Consider the following 21,983-nt stretch of genomic DNA (forward strand, 5'->3'; position numbering starts at 1 on the left):
AGCACTGTCCCTTGGCTGGATAAAGAATTGCTGATAAGACATTTGGCAATTTCGGGAAGGCTTCCAAGGAAATGAGGACACCCACAGAAGAGGGTCCTCAGGTTGCTTGTGCTGAGGGAATGTGAAAACAAATGAAGTTATTTTGAGCACAGTCTTACATTACCAATGCCAGAGGTGGTCAACATTTGTTTTTCATCAAGTGTCAGTTATTATCACATGGAAACAGGCTACCAGAGTTCATCCCTTTCCTTCTATGAACACATAAAAATAGGCTGAGCGGAACAGGGACTTGAATGTTAGATTAAGCAATCCGGAGACCAGGATGAGAATTCTGACTCTGTCGTTAACCAGTGACATATCTAAAGATAGGCTCAAATTTTCTATGTCAGCAATTTATCATCTATAAAAAAGGAAGTCATAGTTCATCCACTAGATACAATTCTTCCTGGTCCAACCTACTGTTCTGTGTAGACTTCTACCTACGTGATGATAATAATTGTAGGGTCATGTGTGGAAAATTAATGATTTCAGGGCACTGTAATATGACTTTCAGGACCAGAAAGACCTTTAGTGTTGGCATATTTGTTGCAGAACATCCTGATAACTTCTTCTGTGCGTAGAGATTCCTCCAACCCACTTAGAGGGACTGTTTCCCACTCCACATGTAAAGCAGACAGAAGTAATTGATTCTCACGCTTTGCATTACAGCACAGTACCTAAGATCTTGTTGTCTGTGGAAAATTTATTTGCAATTTGGCAAGGTCCTTATTAAAAGTTACTCTTTCTTCTCTAGTAGATAGAAGAGTATTGAGAAGTATGCCTCTTGGTGTTTCTGAGAGAGGTTAAAAAAGCTCAGAATAGACCTCACTGTGGGTACATCATGCTCCATGTATAAAGTGCTCCCCCAGCTTTTGCACCATAGCAGAGACTTGGTGACAACCACCTTGACCACCATGGAGGATCCCATATGAACTCTGAGGCCCAGAAATGCCCATGACATGGAGAATCCACAGCCACCTTGGTACAAATGGAAAGACTCATCTGGAAAAACTGGCATTTAAGAGGAAAACAAGACTGACCAAGATTTGCCTCTTCTCTCACTCCGTGTAGACTACAATTTCTGCCTGATGTGATAAAGGGTTGGTCCGGGCAGAAAAGGGAGTCAACCCAAGTAGGCCAATCACAAACACCTGAAAAATGGGGACCCCACTGCTGCCCACTTGCTATGGTTTAAATGTGCTCCCTCTCAGAGGCACATGTGTTGAAAACATGGTCCCCAAAATCATGTGTACCTTGTTATTGAACTTCTCAGTCTAGGACCACGAGCTAAACAAACTTCTCTTCCTCATAAATTCCCAGAATATGGTGTTCAGCTGTACTGCAGCAGGACAGAGGACAGTATCCTTCCTCTCCTCTTCCCTGAGTCTTCTCTGTGCTCCATTTTCTCTCTGCCTTGTAGTAGGAGGAGGAAGAACAGAGCTATCTAAGGCAGATCTATCTAAGGAGCCTTTGCCAGCTGCCTCCTCATGTTCACCACTGCTGAGGCCCTGGCTCTGCATTCCCTGCACTTGAGTGCTTGGAGAAGCTCCCAGGAGCTGGCACTGGGGCAGCCTAGTTCACCACCCACTCATAGCCCACCTTACTTCCCTTTAGGCAGCTATTGGTTAGAAGTGGGTATTAACTTTTATGTTTTTACAGCTGATGTATATCTCCCTTTACGCTTAAAGCAACAGCACCTGGATATGTATTTTTTTCTTTTTTAAATTGAAGTAGAGCACACAGAAAATACCACATTCATAAAACTGCAGCTTAGTGAATTATAACTATAGGCAAACGCACCTGCAGAAATCCTGCTCAGGCCAAGAACAGGTTCAAAATCCCAAAAGGCAGGTTCTCTGCTTCCTGAAAGAAACCACTTTACTGACATCCATGAGTGATTTTTGTCTCCTTTAAGTTTCTTCTCCTCCTTCTTCTTCTTCTTTTCTTTTTCTTCTTCTTCTTCCTCCTCCTCCTCTTCTTCTTTTGTGAGTGTGAGTGTGTGTGTGTGCAGTACTAAGGATTGAATTCAGGGCCCCTACACTGACCTACATGCCCAAACCTTTTTTTAACATTTTATTTTGAGACAGTCTCCTTCAATTGTCCAGATTGCACTCTACCTCATTATCTTCCTGCCTCATCCTTCCAGGGTTCTTTATAGGTTTTACTCTTAAGACATTTTTTTTAATGCTAGTCATTGAAAGTATGGCCTGGCACTTGCTAAGCAAACACTCTACCACTGAACAACATCCTCAGCTCTTAATCTTAAAACATAAATATTTAAATATAATTTACATACAGTGACATTTACCCTTTGACAGTACAGTTCTGTTTTGTTGTGGCACTCAGGATCATACCCAGGGCTTTCACACTGAGCAACATTCCTGGTATTTATCACTTTTGTTTTGAGGCAAGGTCTTTCTATACAGCCCAGACTGGCTTCCATCTCACTGCGATCCTCCTCTCAGCTTCCGGAGTGCTGGGATTACAGGCGTGAACCACTACATGTGGCAATTTATTTTCAGGCAAGATCTCGCTGAATCACCAAATTCCCCAGTCTGGGCTCAAACCCGTGATCCCCTTGCTTCAGCCTCCCAGAGTGCTGAGATTACAAACCTGGTGCCACCATACCCAGCTCAGTCCTAAATAACTCATGAAGTTGTGCAGCCAAGATCTCAATTGAGACACCTTGCAGTTCCATCACTCCCAGATCTCTTGGTAGTCGACCTTTTCCCCCAGTCCCAGCTCCTGGAAGAAATTCACGATTTGTTTTCTTATAATTTTACCTATTCTGGGATTTCGTGTAAATTGATTGAACCTTGTTCCTCAGCTGGGGCGCCTCGGGGGACCCCTGGGGAAGAGGCCCAGGGCGCCAGGAGCCAGCCACAGCCCCTGAGCGCTCCCGCCCCCAGCGTCCCGCAGCTGGAGCCGCCCCGCGGCCACGTCACTTTCCCGCGGCCCCGCCCACCGGCCCGCCCACGGCCCCGCCCCGCCGGAAGGAGACCCGGCCTCCTCCCATTGGCAGCTGCACTTCGGGATGGCAGCGGCGGGGACCCCGGCGCCGGGCGGCATGGACGCGCGGCTGGAGCAGGAGACGGCCCGGTGGCTGCGCTGGGACAAGGTGAGGAACGCCCGGGGCTGTGAGCCCGCGGAGCGGCGGTGCGCGCGGCCGGGGCAGGGCTGTCCCGGGGCGGAGCCGGCCCCCCGGCCCCCCGGGACTGCAGAGCGGAGCGGGCGGTGGTCGGAGGGCGGCTGCTCCCCGCCGCGTGCCGGGAGCCGCGCGCCCTCGCCGCCCCGAGCCCGCTCGTGCTCTGTAGTCGCCGCGCCGCCCCGGGTCCCCGCGGTCCCGCCCACTTCCGTGCCTGGGTTTATTGCGGAACAGCTTTCCCTTGCATCTGTCAGGGTACCAGTCTCCCCCGAGGGGTGCTACAAACACCTGGGCTCTCGGGTGGGCCTCAGGAGACTCTGCTAAGCAGGTGACGGGGCTTTTGGAGGCACCATCATTGTTTCTCTGCTTACCCCTCGCTGAGATGCCGGGGAAAGAGGCGTCGCACCCAGCTCCGCCAGGGGCTCCCGGCCTCCGGTGCGGGCTCCTGCTTTTCTTTTGCGCGCGCTGTTTTCCCAGAATGTTCCTGCTTGCTCCCTTCTGCTGAGTTTGTTTCCAATACCGTTAGCCCTGTTTTGGGTGAGAATATGACTCACGTAGGCAGGCCTTCCAGGGCTCCTGCCTGCAGTTTATCTTCCCAAATACTGTATGGACAAACTGTCCTTTTCCTTCATAGCTCCTACTGCGACTGGAAAAACAAACAAGAACAACAGAACCCACGAACACGTGTCTGTGTCCAGGTCTGACTTTGTCCCATGCAGCCGGACAAGACCTGTACCCTTACTGGGGCCTGATCTTGATGCTCTGCTGGCCTCTGTTCAGATTCTTAATTGCTAGATAAATATTCCCTCATTTTCATTTTGCAGAGGGCTCCTAAGTACTATTTAGCAAACGCTGCCCGCCCTCACTAACTCTGTGGTCCATTGTGCCTGGTACAGTGCCCAGCACATAGTAGGTATCCGAAACCTTTATTGAATGAATGGAGACTGCAAGCTGTGAGCAGGGGTCCCCCTGGTCCCTTACTTGAATATCAGCCTCTCCCATTTCCAGAAAGCTATTGGCAACTCCTCAGGAACTGATCTTTTCCTAGAAGAATAACTTTGTGATTCTTAAAGGAAGGAAAATGTTTGCTTGCTGATAACTTGGTAACTTGGAGCATGAAGAGTACTTTTAAAGCCAGAGTTAGTAAGATTTTCCCTTTGAGGAAAAAAAAAAATAACTACCGCCAAGATACTACCGTATCTTTGTAGGGATGGTAGCTCTCTGGGTCAGAGAGAAGGGATGTGGTCAGCGTGGGTGCTTTCTTTTCCATTTTTTCTTTGGCTTGAGACAAGTGCTTCTCTGGGAAGGAACCTGTACATCCTCCTATGCTATTCGCAGCAGCGTTGCAGCTGTTAGCTGATTCTCCCCAAGGTTTCCAGCTGCTCCAGCTCTGTTTACCCGTACAACACTTTCTTTGGTCTGGTGCTTCAGTCTGTTTCGGTCACTCCCAGGGCTGCTGCCTTCCCAACTTTTCATTATCTCTGTCTGCTTTGTTTCTCTCAGGCTACTGGGTCTTTCCTACATACCCAAAGCAAATTAGGATTTTCCAACTCTACCTTATGAATCAGAGAATCTGGATACTGGGTGTGACCATGAAATCAACAGATATTTGTTGAACCTCTTTTATGTACCAGATCTGAGCCCTTCCTTGGGGGCACCTGACAATTTGATGGGTAAGACTGTGTCCTGTGATTAGTGTCTATTGCTTTTGGTCAAAAAGGTGTGGTTGTACTTGATTCCTGTTGAATCTGGAACCCTCTGGAAAGATGGGCTTAATTCCAGGAAGTCAAGGTTATTGCAATAGTATTTCAAAGTTTAATTACATGGCCACGTCCTGTCTGAGTGTTCATCTAAATGACTGATGACTATAAGACAGAGGTAAAGTACTACTTCTGTTGGTCCCCTGAATCCCTGAATTGAAAAATCCGATATGGAATTAATGTGGTCATCTACATTACAAAGGGCAATGTGCAATGAATTTAAATGATTCATGCTAGTGTTTGAAGCCATTAATGTAGTAGCAAAGAATCAAGTTAGTGTTTGTCTTGCAGTTGAAGGAAGTCCTTCTGTAGCATAAAACATTACAGACGTTTCCTATCTGTTGTTTGCCTGCCTCGTAGAGTTATTAAAGGATTCAAACCCAACCAGGTGTGCGAATGCCTTGTACAAATTACAAAGCAGGACAAAAACAAGGTTTTGATTTAAATCATGTAATCTGTGGCTCTGGGAAAATGTGACAGCATTAGGGAAGACAGTGAATATGTAATCACAACTAATTGCCAGGCAGGCAGGCACAGACAGGGAGAAGGGGAGAGCGAGACAGATCACATTAATTTCACTTAGAGCCTTAAAAACCATATAAGGGATGTTCTAGATTATTCCCATTTCACAGAGGAAATTGAGAATTCAGGGTGCTTAGATAGCCTGCCCATGCAGATACAGGTTCTGAGCGACGTGCCTAGGATTTCCAGCTAGGTATTGGACCTAGGTATTGGACCTACTCATTCCATTTCTCCAAAAGTACTTCTCTTGGGAGGGAAGAAAATTATAGTCACACTATAATGTCAAGCAGATCCCCCATTTCAGACTTCAAAAGCATCAGAAAACCGATATGTATTTTTTTTTTCCTAGAAGATGAGAATTATTGTGGGATTTTTTTTTTTTTCTGCAAGATTTTTGTTCTCTCACTCACCTGGCTGTATCTGCTATACACCTTTCTGTTTTACAGAATCCTTTAACTTTGGAGTCAGTGAAACAATTAATTGCGGCAGGTACGAAAGAAGAATTACAAGAATGTTTTGGGGCCCGAATGGAGTTTGGGACTGCTGGCCTTCGAGCGCCTATGGGCGCAGGGATTTCTCGTATGAATGACCTGACCATCATCCAGACTACACAGGTACCACGTTTTTATAGTTCTCAGTTACTCACAGTCCAGCCCTTGGCTCCTATTTTATAGACAGATCTAATTTGTTGTAATTATGGCCATGTCTTTGGAGTTGGATGACCACAAGGGAGTCATCACCATTTACTTACTACTCCAGAAAATGAAGAATGTGAAGTTGTTGAAGCAGTTTGGTTTCAAAATTCATAGTCAGCTAACCTTCCAGCCACTCATCATTTAAAATATTTATTGAGCACCTACTCTATGCTGGGCATTGCAGACATGTTATTAATGACTAGAACAGTTCCCTCATAGATATTTTGTCCTAGAAGAAGCTCATCTTATCATCTTTGTCTTGGTCAGATGCTAGTTGAAAAGACATCGCATCACCAAGAACCTGTCCCATTCAATTTTTAAACTGTGGCTATGGACTGAAATTATTACTTGCCTTAGTTTGTGGGTTTTATTGTCAGAGTTGAGACCAAACTTTTAGCAATAGAAATGAAGACAAAACAGATAGGCTACCACTGAGTACTGGGAAAAGTATTTATGAAGGAAATGAACTACAACAACTTAATTTCACAATTGCTGCAACTACTCAGGCTTATTAAAAATGAGCATCCCCTCAATTCTGGAAATGTGCCTAATGATGGCTGCATGATATCCCTGAGTGACAGGTGGAGTTGAGTGTCCTACTGAGACCCCAGTGAGGAAAACTGATATAAGGGTGCATAGTTACTCGGAGCCCTGGCAGTAAATTTAAGCTGCAGGGCTCCCTGGGAGGGAAGGCTGAGAATGGAAGTCTTGGAATCCTGTCCTGGTGTACGGATAGTTCAGGGACGTGCCTCCCAAGGTGACTTTCTGTTTCAGTTACTAGAGCTGTGCAGTAAATCACCCAAAACATGGTGGTTTTACAACTTCCATGTTTGTCTTGTTCGAACACCTGCAATTTGTGTAGAGCTCTGTGGAAACAGCTTATCTCATTCTGCCTGGTATCACCTGGGCAGTTTGGAGATTGGGATCATTTGAAGTCTTGAGCAATCACATGGCTGCAGGTATTGCTGGCTGTTGCCTGGGATCTTACTGGGGCTGAAAAACCTGCAGTGTGACCTGGGGCTTGCACACAGCGTGGTGAATAAGAGAGAGACAGATAGACGAATACAGAGCTGGAGAGAAAGCGTGTGCCAGGTGGAAGCTGCATTGACTTTCATGGCCGAGGATTGAAAGCCACATAAAGTCTCTTGTTTTCACCATATTCTGTTACAAGTCAGTCCCTGAGGCTGCTCATATTCAAAGAGGCAGGAATATAAACACCTGCTTCTCATTAAAAAAACATCAGTGTCATATTAAAAAAACATCAGTGTCATATTATAAGATGCATGACCATCTTTGGGCAATCCAGTTGGTCACAGCTGTTATTCCGCCTAATTATTAGAAGTTTTAAGAAATTTCAGATTAATGTAGGGCCTTTGTCCAGTATTTCTGTCTGCTTTCCAAAAATGAAGAAGTATATCTCTAGGAAGATCTTGCCAATTATTTTGCACACTCACACACACTCTGGAAGAACTGGTCTCTTCTGGTAGTGGGCCCTGTAGCAGTTAAGAATCCTGTAAAACCAAGACAAATAGATGGTTTAGAGGTCCTCTCATCCAGCCAGCCATCGCTGGGGATAATCTCTGCAGTATCCCCTGTCCAGGTGGTCACAAAGCCTCTACTAGGATACTCATTACTATCTCAGAAGTAATTTGACATTGGAGGGTTCCTGAGCTCAGGCCTCCGCCACCTTTGAGGAGCGCTCCCTGGCAGTGCTGACGTGTGACTATGCAGTCACTTATCTCTGTTCTGCTTTAACCGGTGGCGCCCATCCTGGGTATTTGGGTGTGGAGTCTCAACCTACTTTTGTCCTAAACACTGTTTGTCTGTTTTGGTTTAAGAAGCAGGTGTGTGTGAGTCAAGAACATCTTGACAAAACAGGGCGGAGACTGCGGGGAAACTTGGGGATCATTTGCCTCATTGCCAGAGGTTATAATTTGCTTCTGACAATTCAGGCCTATCTCATGCTCCATTTGTGACCCTTGTGTTTATATTACTTAATTTAGACTCCACTTGAAACTCACAGTCCTCCACAACAGCCCATTCTATCTTTACATCATTCTCGTTAAAAGATGTTTCATTACTTTGATCCAAAATCTGTGATTATGGAGCTTTTACATATGGATCTTTGTTGAAGCCATATAAACAGGTTTGCTTCTTGTGTTTTGTAATAATGTTTAGATTTCTAAAAACCTTCCCCACCAACGAATCATAGAGAGTAGGCATTTCCTTCCCTCTGTCAGCAGGCCCTGGAGCTTTTCAGAGAGTGCGGAGCTGGGTGGATTTGGCAAGGGTGCAGGCTTCTTGCCCCCTGCAACATTGGGGGCTCAGTGCAGGGGGTAGCCAGAGAGAGTGAGGGTTAGGGGTACTGGGGTAAGCCATAGAGAACCAGGCATGTGGGTGCCTTTCTGGGAACCCGCAAAATGCTTACAGGTGGGTCTTTATTTCCTTGAGGCTTTACTTTCATTCAGGAGTTCTGTCCAGTGCAGTGTGTCTCTCAGAGAAAAAATAATGGCCTTCTGAGTGAACACAGCTTGGACAACAAGGTTGTAAAGTGTCCCCCTACCAAAAATAACAGTTACACTGTTTATAAGAATCCCTTTAGCCAAAGGGAAATTAAACTCCTCCCTGAGCCACCTCTCGCCAGAAGCGGGTACAAAGCTCTGCTGCTCATGTGCCTGAAACTGGGCAAGCCACCATACCTCTCCGAGCCTCAGCTTTTCCATCCGTAATTTCCATCCATAATTGTGATTTCTTCACAAAGTTGATGTGAGGTGGGAGATAATGCCTGATACAGACAGTAGATAAAGATACTATTTTTTGTTGTTCAGTTTGTTTAATCACTGAGAAATTTTTTCCCTGTGCTATAATGTTGTCCTGTAAAAGCTGAGAAAACAGCATTTTTGCCCCATTTTTCTATGTCACATTTATAAGAGATGTGTTAAAACATAATCTGTTGGGGCTGGGGATTTAGCTCAGCGGCATAAGCGCTTGCCTTGCGAGCAGGCAGTCGTGAGTTCAATCCCTGGTACCAATAAAAATGAAAAAGACAAAAAAAAAATCTGTTTTAACCCCTGGGGTGTTGCAGGGATTTTGCAGGTACCTGGAGGAGCAGTTCAGTGACCTCCGACAGAGGGGTGTCGTGATTAGCTTCGATGCCCGAGCTCACCCCCCCAGTGGAGGCAGCAGCCGAAGGTAAGGGATGGGGACACTTTTAGGGAACAGTTGTTTAGCAGTTTGTTTTGCAAGTTTGTTTTTAGTCACCTTTTCAACGGCTTAACTTTAAATACATTACTTGCTACATTATTTAACTATACACACACAGAAAAAACTGTAAATTCTATTTGGTTCTGCCAAAAATATACTGTTTCTATGTTGATGTGAGAAAATAAGGTAATTTAGGCATTTAAAAGGTAATACTTACCTAAAGGGGAAAGATTTTTTTTTTAAACTGGCAGTATGTCTTGCTACCTTTCGGGTCATTTTTTTCTTCCACTGTTGATAAAATTCATGGTGGCTTCCGATTCTTGAACGCCCATCTGAGGCTGTAGTTTTGTTACATTCCAAGCCCCTTGGCTCCCCGGCATAGCCCTGAGCGGGGACGGGATGGCAGTGATGGTGGGGACAGCAGCAGCGTTGGGGTTGCAATGCAGGCGTTTCTGTGTTCACTGACTTAATCCTCACAACCACCAATGCGGTTTCCAGTCCTCACTTAGTACCCATGGCAGAATGGCTCCAAGACCCTTTCAAATACAAAATCTGTGGGTGTTCAAGTCCCTCGTGTAAAAAGGCATAGTATTTGCGTATACTCCTGTACACATCCTGCTGTGCACTTTAAACGAGTTCTGGGTTACTTACGGTACCTAAAAGATTCAAACAGTATATAAAAATTGTTCCAGGGTATCATTTAGAGAACTATAGTGAGAAAAAAGTTTGGAAACTGAAAGAATGGATATGGCTTTCCGAGGTCTAAACTACATACCAGACCGTCCCCCGTCCCCAAAAAAAGGCCTAATCAGAAAATAAACTCCAGCTCATTGATACCATGGTGATGGCCTAATTGTGCAGATTCTACCTCACTATTCTCTTTTTTGGTGATCACTCAGTAAGGCAGGTAAGCCAAGGGTCAGCCGATTAGAGTTGGCAGTTTGGATCTCTAGTTTTCTATGCTGATTTCCTGTTAGGTCTTATTTTTGGAGAAATATGTTAGAATAAACTAGCAACTCATCCATAGTTAGCTGGCTCTGCTGGTGCAGCACCTGCACGTACAGAGGACTGACTAACTGGACATCATAAGATGAGAGTAGCCACAGTTTATATATAGGAAGTCACCAGAAGTCAGCAGACTTTTCCTCTAAAAGGCAAACAGTTAACATCTTACATACTGTGAACCATATAGCAGCTTTTGACTTCTCTTATACCAGAGACACATTTTGTGAAAGAATTTGGAGTCCGGAAGTCACTTCATGTTGAGTCAAGGCATGCACAACATAGATCCCTCGCATTTGCAGTTCCCAGTAGGATTCGAGCTCCTATGAAACTCTAATGCCCTCCGCGATCTGACAGGAAACAGAGTTGTGGCAGTAACTCTCGTGATGGGGAGTGGCTGTCCATGAAAATTGGTTTCCCTGACTGGCCTCATTGCTCACTTCCTGTGGTGCCACCTGTTCCTGACCTAGCAGTGACCAGTACTGTTGGTCTGTGTTCCCGTCATTGGAGACCCCTGCTATACAGTCTGCATCCCGACTGCTCAGCTCTGCTGCATGCCCTGGAACCTCTGCATAGGCAGTTTGTACCTGGAGGGGCGTGGCAGGGTGTCAGAAAACTGTATACACGCTGCGGGCGCTGGTTTACCAACCGCTGCGCTTCACCGTGTTATATGACCCTCTTTTTCACTTGCATACTCTACTACTGTGACCATTAAAATGTTTTTTTTTAATCATTGCGGACTGTCACTAGTAATAAATTCTTAGATGTGAATGAAAAGCCTTACTATCTTTTCAGTGCTGTATGAATTTATAGAGTCCTGGTCTTGACCCATGTGAGCTTCAAATCTGAGAGAAGCACTGGTAGGGACAAACGTATGGCCACAAAAAAGGAAGCGTGGCCAGGGGAGAAAAGACCAGATGGCGGTCACCCCCAAGTTGAACCCAGGAGGACGCAGGGTTTTGGTCTTTAGCTAGCTTTTTGCTAGCAAGGCTAGAGAAAAGCTGTCACTCCAGAGTAGAGCATACACAAGCTACACAAGAGAGTGGCATAGAATAAGCCATGTTATCAGCTTGTCAGTTTATTATTGGTAATGGCACAGTTAGAACTACATCATGAGCATGTCCTGCCCCAGGGCAGATCATATCCTCAGGCCAGGACAGGCACGGTGTATCCATGTGGCAGAACTTCAGATATCTTGTCAGCGAGGTTAAAGGTACTTCTTGCTTTGGCCATGGAGCCATACTGTTGGCTTGAAGTGCCTGGCATTACTTACAGGTCAAAGACTCAGAGTCTGATAGGATGGGGTGGGGTGAGCTGAGGGCTACTCTATCACATACAAATGTCTCTGCAAGACATTTAGAGGTCATAATATAAATATGAAACCAATACAGAGCAAAACACATGTGACAGATGAATGAACACTTCCTAAAAAGTTTGAAACTATTGCAACATCAAAATTTTACTTAAGGAAATATTTAGTTTTCCAGTCTCCTGACTTCAAGTATTTAGTGGGAAACATAAGCTATAACTATTAAGCATTTGCAGAAAGCACACGGAATAGTTTTGGTGTACTTCGGTAACTACACATGTAGTTAAGGTAAACATATAGAGTGTCTCCTTTGCCAGCTTTCAGATAGGGCCTTGGAGATCACCTAAAGACAACATTTTATGAGGGTAAAGTGATGTGTCTTGTCGGAATTCAATCTGGATTTTATTCAGATTTTTATTAAAGTTATTTTGCTGAATTTTGGTGCCTTTATTTCTTGTCACTATATACAGGCAGATGTTTAACTCTTAAAATCATTTTGATATTTCTAACAACGGTAGAAACTTTAACACCTGTGTTGTTGAAGCAAGGGCAGACATCTTTGTGTTTTGGCCAGCTCATGGAATAGAGTTCACCAAAGCTAGCGCTCAGGAAATATTTGAGGAAGCCAGATGTGTTGGAACACACCTGTAATCCCTGCATTCAGAGCACGGAGGCAACCAAATCATAAGCCAGCCTGGACTATACAGCAAGACCAGTTTCACCAAAAAAAAAAAAAAGATACTTGCTGTGGAAGTTGAGAAAAATGTCTTTTTGAGGGTGCTGTAACCGACCTGTGTATGTGTCCATATGATTGTGTACCTCTGTGTGTGTGTGTGTGTGTGTGTGTGTGTGTGTATGAGTGTGTATACCAATATATCTTAGGTTTCAAATAAAACAACACCTGATCAGATTTTGGTGTATATGATGTGTACTGGATTGTGATGGGTTTAGGCCAGGGTTGTTCAGCGTCTGCATAATGGCATATGACTTCACTCTGGTTGGTTAGTTCTTGGTTGCGGGGGGCTGAACTGCACATCATAGGATGGTTAGCACCATGCCTGGCATCTACCCACTAGCTGCCAATAGGATACTCCCTCTTCATTTCAGATGTCCCATTGGCGGGCAGAATTGCCCAAGCTGTGAACCACTGAAGTCGGTGAGATGGACAGAGAATTTAGGACTTGGGTCAGGCCTGGTCCAGTGCTAAGTGACCCTTGGCAGTGGGGCAAGCTACCTTGCCTTTCTGGCTTTGTTCCCATTTCTGGAAAACAAGAGTAGAAGAAGGTGACCCCTGAGAGTCCTCCAGCTTTAATATTTAAAGCTGATGTAAATATTTGTAACATTTTCCTAACTCTAGTTTGCTGTATTCCAGCCAAAGAATATTCCACACCCATGTGCTACTCTCCATCCCTCATGGTTATGACAGCTGGACACCTTTTCTTTTCTGTCCCCGCATTTCTAGGTTTGCTCGACTCGCTGCAACCACGTTTATCAGCCAGGGGATTCCTGTGCATCTCTTTTCTGATATAACCCCAACTCCTTTTGTGGTAAGTGAGCATTTTCCTTCTCGATCTCCTGTCCTGTGGTCGGGGATGGGACTTGCTGAATTTTACAGGCTTCCACGGTGTTGACATTCAGGTATTTCAGTGACAGAGCTGCTTGGTGTGTCCAGGCTGCCTCATTTCTCTCCAGTTTTACTCACATCCTGGTAATATTCTCCTAGTGCTCAACTTTTGATGCATCAGAACTGATTTTTTGAAAAGTATCATTTTCCTTTTTGCTTACATTCTAATGCTATTTTAGAAAGTTAATAAAATGTTTTGTCAGTTCTTGATGTATTTGTTTTTTAATTTGATGAGTAGAGCTTTTTTTCCCAGCTATTGTAACTAGGAAACTCCTTAGGTGTAAATCTAAATTCACTTGAAGTGCTATATTGAATATTTTTGACAAGTTGGAGTGCCAGTTTTATATAAAAATGTATCATTCAGAATACTCCTGGGTAGCCTTTTATCAAACCTTTAATGAAACAATCTAAAGAAAAGGGAGGGACTGTGGCAGCTGCTCTTTCTGAGTGGACAGAGCTTGTTGAAAGCTGGGCCAGATGCTGAGAATATTTTTCAAAAACGTGACCTGAATGCAGTTACTTACATTGGGCAGAAGCAAGAATGTGTGGAGACAGCAGTGAGTGCCCTGGTCCTGTGTGTGCCGTCTCCAGGCTCTGACACGGTTGTCAGTGACCCGGGACACACTGTGTGTCCCACCCGTATGTAGTTGGGATTTCATTGCTTGGTGGAAAACTCGCATCACCTTCCAGCTTCCTAATTGTCTTCTGCACTGAGTATCCATAGCTGTTACTTTTATATCAGTCTTGAATTCAGGGAGAATCTCCTGATTACTTGCCCATGCCGTCCAGTGGTTCTGCTCTTTTCTTTGCACCAAGACACCCGAGGGGTGAGACATAGGTTCCAAGGAGAGAGGGGATGAAGTGATTCTTGTGGGAGGCTGGAGAGGGACAGATGGGTCAAACCTCAGGTTATCTGTGACTCATCATGTTTTTTGAGACAGGGTCTTGTGGTTTAGTTCACGCTGGCCTTGAACTCACCGTGTAGTCCACGATGGTCTTAACTCATGGTGATCCCCCTGCCTCGGCTTCCCAAGTGCTGGGATTATCCTCTCTTCTATTCTGAGAAGTTTTGTAAAGATGGAAGCTATGTGCAAATTTCAGGGAACTGTCCTTAACCCTGGAATTAGGAGATAATTCCAATAAGTTATGTGTAAAAGCACTCTTCATTTCCTTAACCTTTTGCTTAAAAGTAAACAAAAAGGAAAAAGAGAAAGAAACCCTCTGAAGGCAATCAATTGTGTCTGTTTGGGCCCGTAGCTTTAAAAGAATGGGAAGTGGAGACTTTGAGCATATTTTTGTTTGGAACATTTTCTAGCTTTAGCAAGAAGACAAAATGAGAAGAATGCTCCTAAGAAATGAAAATAGGTATCCTATTGTTTAGGGGAGCCAGTTAGTTCCAGGAAAATAAGTCTCCGGGGATGGGCCAGTGCATTCCAGTACTCCAGTGGATGCCTGAGGCCACGGATAGCACCAAACCCTAGCGATTCTGGTGTTTGCTAAACATACATACCTATGCTAAAGTTTAACTTATATATGAGGCACCATAAAGAATCAACAAGAGTAACTACTAATAAAATGGAATGGTTAAACAAAATAAACTGTAATGGAAGTTAAGAGAGTATTATCTCTCTTCAAAGAGCCAGGACAAATAACAGGATTTTTGAGTAACTGAAACCACCAACAGTAAAACCACAGATGGGGTGGCTATTGGGTGCTCTGTGTGACACAAATAAGTGAGTTAAGTTTGCTATTGGTGTAACACATTAAAATATTGAATGATCAATATGCTACCACATCTGACTATGATACTTACTGTGTTTATTACAAGGGGAACAAGTTGGCACCAGTGTCTACCAATACACAGTGGACACTCTAAGTGTATCTAATTTTTTAAAAAGTGTCCCTCCCTCCTCCCTTCAGCCCTACACTGTGTCGCATTTGAAACTCTGTGCTGGAATCATGATCACCGCCTCTCATAACCCAAAGCAGGACAATGGCTATAAGGTATTTTTCCTTCTTGCTTTACACATTCTTTTATGGAAGAATAGATAATGGCTGGTTGCTTTCCATTGAACTTTTAAAATTTATTTGTGCTGTGCTGGAATTGAACCCACAGCTGTCACACTGACTGATGTCCCCAGTACTTTAAAAAAATAAAATTTTATATGTTTTGGGGCAGGGTCTTGGCAGGTAGGGCTCCAATTTGTGATCCTCCTGCCTCTGCCTCTCAGAGTGCTGGGATGATAGGTGTGCACCACCTAATCCAGCTAACCCTGAATTTTTTTAATGTGTCTCTGGCTTCTCTAGGTCTACTGGGACAATGGGGCCCAGATCATCTCGCCACACGATAAAGGGATTTCTCAAGCTATTGAAGAAAATCTGGAGCCCTGGCCTCAAGCTTGGGATGATTCTTTAATTGATGGCAGTCCACTCCTTCACAACCCTACTGCTTCCATCAATAATGACTACTTTGAAGATCTTAAAAAATACTGTTTTCACAGGTAACCGGATTATGTCTTTGGTGACTTTAAATGAGTTAAGTTTATGACTAGGCCAATTTCTATCAATATAGAGGATTCATGTAGGGACAGTGGGTTGAGTTTGTTCTATTTCTCTGTCTCTGCTCTTTCTCTGTCTGTCTGTCTGTGTCTCTCTCTCTCTCTCTCTCTCTCTCTCTCTCTCTCTCTCATCTTCCTATGAGCTCAGGCTGACTTTTTTTTTTTTTTTTTTTTTTTTGGTCTTTTTTCATTTTTATCGGTACCGGGGATCGAACTCACGACCGCCTGCTTGCAAGGCAGGTGCTTATGCCACTGAGCTAAACCCCCAGCCCCAGGCTGACTTTAAACTTGCAGCCCTCCTGCCTCAATGGCTTGGCCAGTTTTCCTCCAGGGTCAGATAGAAATGTTTCCGGTTTTGCAGGTTACACAGACTCTCATCTTGTCAGTTTAGAAGCTGTAGAATCAAGCAGTCTTGTTGGCCATCAGTGCAGCAGTACTGGGCGGCTGTGTTCGCTAAACACTGTGTACAACAGCACATGGGCCACAGTCGGCTGAGCTGCTGTATATATTTTCATAGATGTGCGTATATGTGTCTCATACCTGTATGTGTGTACATATGTTTATATATGGCGGGTGACGGGTGACAGTGCTGTCCTTCCCAGCTGAACACTAGGTCACACTACTCCCATCTGTCCCCCATCAAGACAGCGTGGAGGGGAAGTTTGTCTGCAGTACTGTATGAGGCCACTTGGTGGCAGCTCCTGGACAGAGTATGACCCCAGTCGCATATGAAGCTGGTGTCATCCCAGCGCAGTGTTCTCTCAGCTGCAACCCGAGTTCCATGCTGCTAGATCCTCGAATTTTTTCCTTCCCAAGAGAACTCTCCTCACACCTCATTGTGGGTGACTATTTTCTCTACTGGCGCATAATCCAAACAAAACACATTTGTTAGGTTTCCCTCTGCTCCCGACTCCATAAAGAGTTGACAGGTTTTTCTTACTCCAAGCAGTACTGGAGCCAAACCCCCATACAGAGTTGTTGGATCTGCATGTGCAGCCCCTTGAAATAACTTTCTGGCATCAGAATAATTGTATGAACATTTTCAAAGTTGACAGAGGCTCACAAATTGCTCTCCAAAAATGTCACTGCAGTTGGCGCTTCCACCTGCACCCCCAAACATTACAACCACACCTTCCTCCTCAGGGGGGTGTTACCCCACTCCCATTTTTCCTGATGTGCTCGCTGAAAGTAATGTCTAACTTTCATTTGCCTTTTTAAGATATGAATAAACTTTTGTTATATTTAACATATTTTCTTATGCATTTGTTCATCCTTTATGTTTTGTAAAACTTCCTTGGTTAGATAGAACCCAGTCTTATTTATTTCAAGTGTTGTTTTCCTTCCTATTGTTACTTTTGTAGTTTTTCATTAAAATTTTTTGTTGCACTTTTAGAATTTTTAAAAAATATTTATTGATCTTTTGATTTATAGCTTCATGTCATGCCTTAAAAGACTTCCTCTGCAACATTATAAGAAAAAAAATTCTTGGGGCTGGAGATTTAGCTCAGCGGCATAAGCGCCTGCCTTGTAAGCAGGCAGTCGTGAGTTCAATCCCTGGTACCGATAAAAACGAAAAAGACAAAAAAAAAAAAAAATTCTTGTTTCTCCTGAACTTTCATGTTTACACTTTGTAAACTTGAATCCTTTGAGTCACTGTAAATTTTCTAATATTTCATGATGTGAGATAAGGCAGTCGTTTATGGTTTTTCTGAAAAGTTTGCAGTTATACCAATATCATAAATTGTGAGATTTTTTTTTCTGACTAAAAATGTCACCTTTAGAAAATAATTTCTAGGGAACCAGGCGCGGTGGCGCATGCCTGTCATCCCAGCACTCAGGAGGCTGAGGCAGGAGGATTCTTGCAAGTTTGAGACCAGCCTGGGCTACAAAGTGAGCTCAAGGCCAGCCTGAACTGCACAGAGAGACCCTGTCTCAAAAAGACAAAAAAAAAAATTCACTAACTAAATGTTTCTTATCAGATATTTGCTTCAGGCTCTTCACCTGTGATCTCATCGTAACCCTGCCAGCAGTGCCTAAAGCAGCAGGTTCTGTGTTTTGTCATTCTGTAGAAGACAAAGCTGGCACAGTGGTTGAGCAACAGCGAATAGTCAGGTAGCCTGTAAATGACAGAGCTCAGAGTTCACACTTAGAGCCGGTCCCGGGGCGTATAGCCACTAAGCTTTGCTGCTTCTCGTAGACATTTCCCATTCCAAATTCGATTTTCTTGGTCTCTATTCTGTCCTCTAATCTGCCTTTTTATATGTAGTGCCATAGCTTTGTAATGGATTTTAATGTCCAGGAGATTTTTTTCAGATTTATCTTCCTTGATCTTGCATATATATTTTTCCAGATAAATCTATTTATGCATATGTGCGTGCAGTACGGGGGACTGAACCCAGAGTACTGAGCTGCATTTCAAACCTTTTTCTTTTTTCCTTTGAGACAAAATCGCCTTAAGTTGTCCAGGCTGGCCTCAAACTCATAATTCTCCTGCTTCAGCCTCCTGAGTAATTGAAATTACAAGAGTGTGTTAGCTCAGAGGCTTTTTTACTCAAACGTGTATTTGTCTTAGATCACTGTTCTTTTAGGACACACTATGTTCATGTATGCATTTCTCCTGGGAGACAAAACACAGAAGTTTTTAAAGCCTTTTGTCTACTTTTCTGTGACTTCTGTTAATTTTTCTTTCTAGGGTTATGCAGCCTACATTGAACCTCTAGGCGATGGTGCTTTGTCAGGCAGGATTGTTACTTAACAAAGAAAGAATTTATTTGTTTCTCTATGTATCCATACATAGACTAATTCATCACAGTTTTCACCATTTTGAAAGTCATTTCTGAAGCTAATAAAGAGTTCGCCCCCAGCCCTGGAGCTCAGCTCAGGCGCTGCTGGCAGCAGCACCCATGGTACAGCTGTGGGTCTTATCCTGGAAGCTGAGCCCGCATGGCTTTGCTGAGTTCCACTTTAGGTGCCAGGAGTGTATCCTGAGACACACCTGCAGCTAAGCAGATTTGCTGAAAGTAACTGTGGGGTAAAACTGAACACTTGCATGTATGGAAGGGAAGCAAAAACATTTTGGGGCCAAGTTTTCTTTCTCTCTTTTTTCCTTTCTCTTTTAAAATGAAACTAGAAAGATACTCAGTTTTCTCATATATTCTTATTCCATTAGCTCCTTCTAGCCTTAAGAATCTGATTCTCTGATATTTTGCAAGCCTTCCCGTTCTCACCCCTCACCGTGCCTTCCATGGTGTGTCACTGCAGGAGCGTGAACAGGGAGACGCAGGAGAAATTCGTGCACACCTCTGTCCACGGGGTGGCGCATGACTTCGTGCAGGCAGCATTCAAGGCTTTTAGCCTGGCTCCTCCGGAGGCCGTGCCTCAACAGAAAGACCCAGATCCTGAGTTTCCAACTGTCAAATACCCGAATCCTGAAGAGGGCAAAGGAGTCTTGGTAATCTACATTTTTAAAATTAAAAATCTGCCTTGACTATAATGTCAGAACTTACTCTCAAAGGAAGTATTTCCTGTGTTTTTTGTTTTGGAGAGAAATGGCTTTCTTCCTTGGAAATGTGTATGTTGGTTAGTCATCATATCTAACATCAGGGTGCAAGAGCCAAGATCTAAATAATGCTTTCAATCAATTTCATTTAATTAAAATTTAACTTGCTGTGTTTAATACCAAAGCTAGCAGTAAGAGAATGGAGTTTTTTTTTTTTAATATTATGACATTTATTCCTTTATTGTCACTTTTCTGATATGAAGGAGTGTTACTAAAATTATAGATAGTTCTCATAATATTTTTTACGGTTGGATAACATGTGATACTGAGAGAGTTATTTTTGTTTGTTTGTGAGGTTGGTCACACAGCAGTGCCTAGAAATACCGGTCCATCTACACATAGTCACATGTGTGTATAATCACAGGGCAGGTATGGGCCGTGCCCTGACGCCTCCTTAGCTAACCTCTGGCTTAGAAAGATATCTGACGAAATAAGACCAGCTCCAGAAGTAAAATCTATGCTTCGTTTGAAGAAAATCCTTGTTTAGCTTTTAAAAATCTGAACTGTTTAAAAGTCTGCAATATACTCCATTCTTGATTTAAATAATCTTTTATTTTCATGCTCTTTTCCAGACTTTATCTTTTGCTTTGGCTGACAAAATCAAAGCCAAAATTGTGTTAGCAAATGACCCAGATGCCGACAGACTTGCTGTGGCAGAAAAACAAGACAGGTGAAATTAATTGTAATTCTATAATGGAAAATATAAAGGATGACATCTTTGGCAGTAACATATTTGCAGGCAGGCTGAGCCCATGTGGAAACATTTTTCTCTAAGTTTACATTTATTTTGCAAAGCATTTCAACAGACCTTCTCTGGAATCTCTAACAGAGCAAGCTGTTGATCTGAAGGATAGAAGCACTGCGTCATTGGCAAGCATTCGTAGACTAAATCAACCCACTGTGTATTTGGAATTGAAATTACTTTTTGTGATCCTCCCTCATGTTTTAATGGATTTTAATAAAAATAATATCTCACTGCTACACAAGCCCAAAACTCTTTGCTTGGTGCTGGCTTTGCAGTTCAGTGTTTGCTGGTGGATTTGTTAAGGAGCCAGATCTTCAGAGAAATGCAGGGTTAGGTGGCCGACAGAGAACACCCCTGAGGTATTGGCACAATGGCCAAGACAAGTTCCAATCATAGAGTTTATACGAAGGAGTGTTTTAAAATGAAAGCCTTTACCAAGGGTTAAAATGAAAGCATTCCATGTCATCCTTGATATTCTTCTTTTACACAAAATTCAAAGACAGAGTGTATGCCCAGGCAAACTGACCCATACATAGTTGCTACTTAAATATTTGTGAAGTGGCAGCTTATTTCTGGCCAGTGTTGAAAGATAAGATGAGAACAGTTTTGTAGAAAGTACGACGTGCCTTGTCTGCTTAGTTGTCCTGTTGCTGATGCCTCCCTGAAGATCACTGAGATGAATGGGCTGTGTTTCTTTCAGTGGCGAATGGAGAGTGTTTTCAGGCAATGAGCTAGGGGCCCTCTTGGGCTGGTGGCTCTTCACTTCTTGGAAAGAAAAGAACCAAGATCGAAGTGCCCTCAGAGACACATATATGCTGTCCAGCACCGTCTCATCCAAAATCTTGCGTGCCATTGCTCTGAAGGAAGGGTTTCATTTTGAGGTAAGGTATTTGTGGGACTTGTACGTTTTCCTTTCTTTTGCGCTGTAGAAGACCTCAGGTGTTTCTTTTTCATTTGTGTTACCCCTATAGGAAACACTAACTGGATTTAAATGGATGGGAAACAGAGCCAAACAACTCATAGACCAGGGGAAGACAGTCTTATTTGCATTTGAAGAGGCTATTGGTAAGAAGTGAAAATGAGGATCATAGAATCTGTTAATGTATCGGATATAAACAAGTAAGAGAAAGATTTAGCTTGAGTTCAGCAGATCCACAGTGAAACAAGAGCTCACGGTTTACTTTGCTTCTCTGTTTCTTGGGCATTAACCATTGAACTGTCCTACTCCAAAATTGGCATCTCATATTTATTTCAGCAAAATGGAGCGGTCTTTGTGAATAATCAGGCCACCCACAGATGACTAAACACAGTGACACTGAGCACATGGCTGCTTGTAGCTTGAGAAGCCATATTTTAGGGAAGTTGTGATGTTTCTTTCCCTGTGGTGTTAAGTATCCAAACCTGATAAGAATCTGCCTGCCCCAGAAGTGCTAATGAGGATCTTGCTCAGGGGAGAGAAGTTGCAGCTGTGATGCCCTCAGCAAGGTCATGGTCATAGAAGGGACAGTCTGAGTCCAGCCGAACAGTTGAAAAAGTCTTGTCCTAAATGGTTCATCACTAGATGAGCAAAAAGAAGAGATGTGGAATTCAGATATTTGTGCCAGAAATTGTTTAATGGCTAACTTAGTAAAAGCAACTTACTAAAAACTATTGTGCCTTGACTTTATGTTCATCTGTATAGTGCCTGCAGCATATGTGTATCATTTGTTTAACTAATCGAGTGAAGTGTAATAGCTCAGTTTGCTTTTCTGTTGTCAGATTTGGCAAAATTACCCTCCTATAGTTTTTTATTTAAAAAAAAAATTATACACGTTTTTCTCA

The 21,983-nt window shown here is 43.5% G+C and overlaps 1 protein-coding gene across 5 annotated transcripts in view; it reads left to right on the forward strand.

Annotated features, from left to right (window-relative positions):
- Nucleotides 1–3,002: 3,002 nt before the first annotated feature.
- Nucleotides 3,003–21,983, forward strand: part of Pgm2 (phosphoglucomutase 2) — a 38,920-nt gene continuing 19,939 nt past the window's right edge. For 4 of the 5 annotated variants that reach the window (XM_063240651.1, XM_063240652.1, XM_063240653.1 and 1 more), the window contains exons 1-10: nt 3,003–3,157; nt 5,913–6,080; nt 9,247–9,353; nt 13,139–13,223; nt 15,221–15,304; nt 15,608–15,801; nt 19,120–19,309; nt 19,990–20,087; nt 20,863–21,043; nt 21,134–21,227. In XM_063240651.1, the coding sequence (XP_063096721.1) occupies nt 3,074–3,157; nt 5,913–6,080; nt 9,247–9,353; nt 13,139–13,223; nt 15,221–15,304; nt 15,608–15,801; nt 19,120–19,309; nt 19,990–20,087; nt 20,863–21,043; nt 21,134–21,227 (1,285 nt within the window). In that variant the 5' untranslated portion in view covers nt 3,003–3,073. Of the gene's footprint in view, nt 3,158–4,687; nt 4,858–5,912; nt 6,081–9,246; nt 9,354–13,138; nt 13,224–15,220; nt 15,305–15,607; nt 15,802–19,119; nt 19,310–19,989; nt 20,088–20,862; nt 21,044–21,133; nt 21,228–21,983 lie in introns of all 5 variants that reach the window. The other variant, XM_063240654.1, reaches the window with a different exon arrangement.

This window comes from Cavia porcellus, unplaced genomic scaffold (genome assembly GCF_034190915.1).
Source record: "Cavia porcellus strain 051 isolate PalLab524CR breed Dunkin Hartley unplaced genomic scaffold, mCavPor4.1 scaffold_30, whole genome shotgun sequence".
Lineage (NCBI taxonomy): Eukaryota > Metazoa > Chordata > Mammalia > Rodentia > Caviidae > Cavia > Cavia porcellus.